The 8490-nt window shown below is 33.4% G+C and overlaps 1 protein-coding gene across 1 annotated transcript; it reads right to left on the reverse strand.

Moving 5' to 3' along the window:
- Nucleotides 1-604: 604 nt before the first annotated feature.
- Nucleotides 605-2393, reverse strand: LOC111919104 (uncharacterized). Its single transcript, XM_023914718.1, has 4 exons — nucleotides 2240-2393; nucleotides 1950-2122; nucleotides 1402-1871; nucleotides 605-1337 (listed from the first exon to the last, which is right to left on the reverse strand). The coding sequence occupies exons 1-4, from the start codon at nucleotides 2391-2393 to the stop codon at nucleotides 605-607; spliced, it is 1530 nt and encodes a 509-aa protein (XP_023770486.1).
- Between the last annotated feature and the right edge of the window lie 6097 nt (nucleotides 2394-8490).

Here is an 8490-nt window from a genome sequence, read left to right on the forward strand (position 1 = left end):
TCAGGTTTCATTTCTTGGGTGGATGAAATAAAATGCAACAATGAAGACATAATTTTAAGTGTACTCCCGAGGTCGAAGAAAAACCTGCAAGTAGAGGTGTTGAAGTTGAAGCTGCTTTTACTTTGTAGTTGGGTGTTTTTTTTGGGTTTAATCATTTATAAGTTGTAATCAAATGTACTTTAATCATTTATATGTTATGTACTTGGATTGATGAATTAAGAACACTATGTAGTTATGTGATGGTTCATTGATGTGTTGTTGTGTCATTACCCTTAATCTAATCAAATAAAAGCAATTGTTAATGTTCTTGGGTTGCTTAATGTCATTACGTATAATGTCTTCTGCCAATACCCTTACTTACAAGGACCACATTTTTGTCCATTAAGCACATAAATAGCACATGAAAATAATGGGAATTGACTGCATGCTAGGTGAAAAGTAATAGGAATCCGAAAGTCTTAAAGAACCAAAGCATGATAATATTACAAACCATTGTCAATATAAACATACTAACTTCACACAAACAAGTAAATGTCAACCCAAACAAACAAGTACAACATAAAACCATTGTCAAACATACCCATAGGAAACCATCAAATTATACCTACTCATTAAGGTCTACCGGGTTTGCACTAGTTTCACCTTTCCTATCCTTGGTCTTAACCTTCTTTGCAAGTTTCTTTTTTATGATCCTCTCATATTTTTTCCTTTTACCACCAATTTTTGGTCCACTCCTTCCTTCATAACTTGTAGTTGGTCCACTCCTTCCTTCACCACCTCTAGTTGGTCCACTACTTCCTTCACCATCTTTACCCTTGTCAATTGTTTTCCTTTTCTTGACCCTTAGTTTCATGCTCCTTTGCACCCTTGACCTTTCTGCATGTGGCCTTTCAACTTTGGGACAAGTAACCTTGTTATGCCCTGATTGTCTACACACACTACACAAGATTATTTTCCCTGCCTTAGATACTGTGTGCCTTGGAAGCTTTTCTGATACATCTCTTCCTCTATTTACCTTTGGTCTACCTGGCATGCTTCTTTTCAATGGTGGTAAGGGTGGTATGAACTCAGTAACTAGCCACATGTTGCTGCCATTCATCCCATGTATATGGTATTTGTAAGTGTTCTTGTAGAAGACATCATACAACATTGGATCAACATAAGTGGCTACATCTCTATTCAAATATGATATAGTAGCTACTGAGTGCACACAACCATACCCGTTAAGTTGCCATACTCTACAAGTACAAGTCTTCTTGTCAAGGTCAACAACATATGATTCTGCTAGGTTTCTGGTTTCAAATTGGTTAAGACCACTTGGTAAAACATGCCAATACCTATTAAACCCACCTTATTAGTTAGTATGTCACCTATATTAAAAGTGTAAAGACTAGAGAGTACCTTTGATCTCTTTTCAATTTATTTAGTAGGAGTGTTATTGATGGGCAGGGTATGAAATCAGGCCATGAACAACCTTTCATGTTCAAATTGTACAACCTCTCCATAACATATAGTCTAATCTCCTTTAACATGGTGATGATTGGCTTTTTCCTTGCATCCCTGATGACACTATTAAAGCTCTCAGACAATCCATTTTCCACTGCATCACACATTTTTCCTTCTTGAAAGAATGTTCTACTCCAAGATTTTGGGTTTGTTTCCATAAGGTAATCATAGGCTGCAGGATTAAGTACTTGAATCTCCTTCATGGCAGCATTGAATAAAGGCTCAGTGGATGCTTTGCTTGCCTTCCAAAACATGTTCTCATAGTCTACACCACTAAATCTTTTCCTAAAGTTGGCTACAATATGCCTTGCACATTGCCTATGTTCAGCAATAGGAAGCACTTCCTTAACAGCCTCTAACAACCCCTACATAATAATAGTCATATTTTAAACATCATGTAACTTAATTGTTAAATATATAAAAGTTGTAAGTATATGACATACCTTGTGTTGCTCTGACATCAATGATACACCAAAACCATCCTCTAGATGAAGGTCATCTTTTAAATTTTCCAAGAACCATTTCCAATTTGCTTTGTTTTCTACACATACAATTGCCCATGCAATTGGGAATATGTGATTATTAGCATCCCTTCCTATAGCAACAATTAGCTCTCCTGAACATAAACCCTTTAAGAAACACCCATCCAAATTTATAATTCTTCTGCAGCTCCCTCTCCACCCTTTCTTTAGGGCATCAAAACAAATGTAAAACTTGCTAAAATAAGTCTTACCATCTGGCATAGCATTGACATCCATTTTGACTGTTGATCCAGGATTTGATCTTCTTATCTCCTCACCATATGACCATAGCTTTGCAAAGTGATCCACTAATGTTTCCTCAATCAACTCAATTACATACTTCTTAGCTCTTCTACACTGGCCCATACTTACATCTATCCGAAATTTCTCTTTAACCTTATCCCTAAGGAGCCTAACACTAACTTTTTGTTTCTGTAAGAATTGGGTGGTATAATGGGTACCTATCCAAGCATAGTTGACAACTGAACCTAATTTGAAGTTTCTTGCACAGTTATGCTCATTTATGAGACTCTTAATTTGGAAAGATTTTTCCTCACTCATCCAAGATGCCCACAATCTAAACTTGCAAGCACCGGAACAACATTTCACTAAAAGTCTCCTGTTATCATTTTTCTTGTAGCATCACTGATAACCATTTGCAACAGCATAGTAACACAACATGTGTTTCAGTTGTTTAGGATTCACAAATCTCATACCTAATACAAGCTTCTGTTTTTTCCAATGAACATGGTCATTATAAATAGCTTGCTCATTAGATATTACTTCATCATCGACTACATGCTCATATAGCTCTTCATGAGGAAGACTGTTAGGGGTAACTTGGTCATTTGGGCACAGTTTGCTCAAAAACTCATCATTTTTTGTCCTATTCATATGAATAAATTCATCGGGTTCATTTTCAACTTCCAAGTCAATGCCATCATCTTCCTTACCTTGCCAATCCTCCATACTACCTTGCAGATCCTCCATATCACCTTGATCATTCTCAACTTCAATGTTAATGTCATCACCTTACCCATCTTGCAACTCTTCCCTAGTGCCTTGCAAATCCTCCGTAACACCTTGCCTATGACCCAACAGATCCTTAATTTCAATTCCATCATCCATATCCATACCAGCTTGCACTTCTTCACCAACTTCAATTCTATCAGACAATTCATCTAGTGAACTGCATATTTCGCCTTGCTCCTCAAGGATCCATTGATGTACATTAACACCAACATGGTCCATGTATACATTAATAACACTACCAGAAGCATATCCTACTTCTATGAAGTCCATATAGTCTATATTAGTAGCTATTAACCTCAATCCATCAGGGAAGACCACATCGGGCATGCAAAAGTAAACATTGATGCATACCTCATTAGCGAATCTTTGAATGAACCCCAAAAACTCGTTCTTGTCCATTCCAACAAAATCGACATCATCGAACCTTTGTTCTGCACCATCTGAGTAACAAATAGCGGGGTACCTCGAAAAAATTCCGGCAAAATGGAGATCTATCTTCATGTAGACAGCCATAGGATTGATTATGTTGGCTGATTTCAAGGAGGAAGAGTTTAAGAAACGGATTTGTGTCAATCACGGTTTGAAAAAAGTATACGAATGCAAATGGTGGTAGAATAAATGAACGGGACAGTTGAGAGGGTTTAAACGGATATAAGTTTCATTTAGTGACATAACACGTAGCAATGACCTGGCATATTTAATCTACTTGGCATTGAGGTGGAATAAGAAAACGTCCTGGTCAGACGGGTGTGACCGGTTGCACCCTTCATATCTAGAAATGTGACCTTTTAAACGATAAAATGACAAGTTTAAGCCCTTTAAGAGCAAAAAATAGTCACGAGGGACCATTTAAACTAATATACGAAAGATAGTTAGGCCAGAGTGACAATAACCTTTTTCATGTTGTAAGTGTTGTATCTTTTTGTTGACCCTTCAACAAAAATAACATAACCAAAATACATCCCTTATGTAGTTTCCACCAACATTATAAAAATAAATACCTAACAAACAATGTGTACTTAAACTTCAAAAGAAGATATTATATCACAGAAAATATTGTTTAAACTTCTACGCTAACTCATAAGATTTGAAACCCCGTTACTATACATTTTTTTAAACTTCTACTAAGCCCCCGTTTGATACACATCTTTCCAAGTCCAAACAGATCTTTCTGGCAGAATGGACCGGAAAAACCGTTTTATTTGCACAAAAGAAGGGGTCTTTCCCGGTAAGATATGTCTTTCCCACATAGCCCCAAAATCATATATTTCTAGTTGAATGGGCTGGAAAGACAATTATACATCAAACTACGCCTCTTTCTTTCTTTATTGGATTATTAATTTTTTTAAATAACTTTTTTTTAATTTATTTTTTATTGAATTATTTTTTTTCATCATTCAGCACAGTCAATCAGATGTACAATTAAACAACATGGTTTATTTCCCAGTCAGAAAACTTTCCCAGACAACACTTTACCAGATAGCACTTTCCCAAACAGAAACTATCAAACGAGACCTAATTTGGTTGTCGATGTTTGACTTTGAAATATTATTGTTAATTGGTGTTCAATATGTTATTTTGATTTAAGTTATTTACATCTTTTGACAAAAGAAGTTAAGTAAAATTTAATTGGAAATGAAAGAAAAGATGTTAGAATTTAGTTTGAAAATTTTAAAATAATGAATGTACCGAGTCCAAAAATTAAAAATCAATTGCAGGAGGTTGTTTAGTTCATTTTTTCATATTGGTCATATCTTTGGCATAAAATGGATTTTGTATGTTAGAAAGATCTTAATTTACTTATTTCCATATCCTCCTTAATAAATTAAGGGTTTTTTTGTCACATGTCAATCTTTCATAATTTTTGACACTTGTCATTTTGTGGTATTTTTAAAATAAATATTATCCACTTGTCAATTTTTGGTTTATTTTAATTTTTAAAATTAAAGTCGTACTTATATATGTAAAATATTAAATATTATATGTATGATATTAAATTGCAATAAATATATTTTTTCCTTTCTTATTTTAAAGTTGTATTTTAAAAAATATTTTATGTTACACTTTAGTCTTTAATCTTTTCCTAAATCAACTCATGTAATACACATGTTTCACACCTATTGTTTATACAAAGATGATAGAATCTATTAAAGGCGTATCCCTGTTTTTTGGAAATTGATTTTTAGGGATGTATTAAAATTGCAAACTTGTCGATTTTATGCTTTAAAAGGATAACCGATTCATATTTTTGTATTGTTACTTGTTATTATATCATGTTGGTGGTTGTCGATGCTAACAAAATAAATACCCTAAGTCTTGCACACTAAAATAATATATAGTGGTAAAGGGATCGTATTCACATAAATTGGTTCAATTTATAATTCTATGAAAATCTTTTTGTAAAATATTTGTAAAGTTACAATAAAAATAAAATGGGGATTCTAGTCTATTGGTGTTTTAAAGAAAATAATATTACATTAAGATTTGGAAAATTACAAGAAAACAAGTAAAGAGTTTGATTCAAATCAATGAGAGAAAGATAGTTGATATTGGAATTTCATCACTTGAACATTTGGTTAATAAATCATTAGAACTCAAGGTGCAATACTTGTAATGAATTCCTAATTTGGCTATAGTAATCCAAAAGGCTTGCAATCACCTAGACTCTTGTTAGTTAACACAATGGCTAGAGAAGTTAATAACATATTTTTTTAGTTAAAGTCACAAATCAATGAAGCAAATAATTTGAGAAAATCAACTAGCATTAAGGTTTAAGAGTCACCAAATCCAAAAGACAATCAACATGCTTTCATTAGCATTATGGAGGAAATACTTTTTTTACTCAAATGAAATGAACGCAAACACTTAAATCAATTGTTGCTTGTTAATTTGAAGATCTATTTCTTAACAAAAAGATTAACCAACAAACATAATATTCATACATCTAAACTCATGATTATATATATATATATATATATATATATATATATATATATATATATATATATATACATATATGTATATATATATATATATATATATATATATATATATACATACATATACATAAAGAGAAGTTTTTCTAGAAAATACTTCAATAGAGATTTAAACATAATTTCTTGAAGTTCTTCAACATAACCAAACGTTCAAGTAACTAAATCCAAGTCAACCAAAGATAAACTTAGCTTAACATGGTTAAGATTAAGGAAAAGTAAAATAGTTTAGAAATACCACACTTTACTTGAAGAAAACAAGATGAAAAATGCTAATTTTCAAGTGTTCATGTGTGTTCAAAAACTCAAAAACTCCAAAGAAAAGTCCCAAAAATATGATTTAAGAATGCCCCAAAAGTTCCCACCAAACTACCATCAAATAGCCACTAACCACGAATATTCGAAAATTCCCCTGCATGAGCCACACGGCCGCGTAAGTTGCAGTGTATATTCTCACACAGCCTCGTGAGGTGTGTTGATTGAGAATGGTTTTGCTTGTCTCCATTTCCTCTTTGGTCTTCTTTTATTTCTAGCTTTGACTTTATTGACTGATTATAAAAGCCCATATACCACATCTTTTAGCCAATAATAAATGAATATAAGTCCAAAGACTCCATAGCCGAAATATTATCCATGCTTTCATCATATTCCATAATTAATCAAGCCTAAACTTCTTCCATCAATTCTTGATCAAACCCATTTGATTCCATCTTATAATCCACCAAGTCAAAAGTTTCCTCCATATAATATTCAAAGTAAGGTCCAATGACATTAATCTTCAATCCAACTCTCTTTGATAAACCCCAACAATCTCGATCATCCGCTCAAACTTTGTTTGTCTTCCGATTCTACCTCCATGCTCTGCTCTATTTATCTAAATATCTGCAATAAAACGCAAAAACTAAAAAGTAACCAATATAGATATAAAATAACGAAAAGGAAAATATGCATTAAGATTACCTAAGAATAAAATAAAATATGCTAAAATAAACTATAATAATAAGTAAATAAAATGAAAATATCAAATCACTCCAAGCTTGAACCTTACTTGTCCTCAAGTAAGAAAAGGATAAAATGAACCCGAGATGAACTAAACAAAAAAATTAAGAGAAGGGTTGGGGCCACAGAACCTGGTCAAGGCCAGTCAACATGGTCTGAGTTGATCTTCTTGTTATGCTAAGAATTTTTCATTCGGTTGTTACTGGGACCATAAACCACAACCCATAACAACTCCTTCAGGTGATTAAGGAGGGAAGGTCAATCACAAACCCAATGGAAAGTGCATACAATGAAAAACCTCTATAGTAGGGACAAAGCAGATGGATGGTGTGACAACTGAGAGGTTTACATCACTAATCACCATTAAGAAACAGTAGGAAAATAGATGCAATAACTTAGTATTGTAATATTTTATTTTTGAGTTAATAAAAATCAAATGTGTCGTTACATTTATTTGTTAACACAACTATTAGGCTAAAACATTAGCGTCCAAAAAATTGTATCGTTTCCTAAGCTGCTTAACATACTTGGAAAGTACTCATAACTGTGGTCTAATGGTCCCACGTATGATGTGTGAGATAACAAACAAGATCCTAAGTATGAAGTCCAAACTGTGGTCTAATGGTCCCATGTATGATGTGTGAGATAACAAACTAGATCCCGAACCAATAATGATACAATAACTATGACTATGTTCCATGGCATCCAATGTGTGAGAATAAACAGAAAACAAGAATGCACGTATGCTAATGCCCTAATTAAATGTTATGCTAAAATAAAAATGAAAAAAAATAAAATAAAATCTTTTTGGAGTTTTAAATATAAACAACTTAAAATAAAAATGAATTCAAGTTAACTAAAATACAACCTACTTATAAAGAATGAAAAAAGTAAAAAGTAAAAGAAAATGCCCCACCCCAAGCTTAAGAATAAGCATTGTCATCAATGCTCGAGGTAAGGGTAGAAATAACATATATCGAAGAGCTAGGAGGAGAAGGGGGTGTTGATTAAAATGCCCATCCCTAGTGTGCTAGGCCCACATCTGTTGGTTTTGAAGGCAAAGCTTATTAAAGTTTTCAAGAAAACTAGGGGAAATGTTTGGGGAAGCTGTGAGGACGAAGATTCGCATCCATCGATATGTTTTCATCATTGGATTCGAAATCGGAGATGCGATGATTGTAAGACTCGTCTCTAGCAAGTATCCATGTTTTACTGTCGTGAATATTGAAAGAATCCATTATAGGCTCTCGAAGCACATGGTGTTTTTTAGATACGGTGGTGGCTAAATAGTAGCGGTTTAAGGAATCTGGACTGATTTGACACATCTTGGTTAAAAAAGATATATCCAACAAACCAAAGCCTCTGAGTGGAAAGTAGGGTGGAGAAGTAATTCCTCAACTGAGATCGTTTGCAAATATGGTGATCATACCGTTGATGTA

The sequence above is a fragment of the Lactuca sativa genome, chromosome 7, assembly GCF_002870075.4.
Source record: "Lactuca sativa cultivar Salinas chromosome 7, Lsat_Salinas_v11, whole genome shotgun sequence".
Taxonomy (NCBI): domain Eukaryota; kingdom Viridiplantae; phylum Streptophyta; class Magnoliopsida; order Asterales; family Asteraceae; genus Lactuca; species Lactuca sativa.

Coding starts and splice junctions, on each gene's coding strand:
- LOC111919104 (XM_023914718.1), bottom strand. CDS start 2,393: ATGGGCCAGTGTAGAAGAGCTAAGAAGTATGTAATTGAGTTGATTGAG. Junction 2,123..2,239: donor TGTCAATGCTATGCCAGATG/GTAAGACTTATT, acceptor GTTTATGTTCAG/GAGAGCTAATTGTTGCTATA. Junction 1,872..1,949: donor TGATGTCAGAGCAACACAAG/GTATGTCATATA, acceptor ATTATTATGTAG/GGGTTGTTAGAGGCTGTTAA.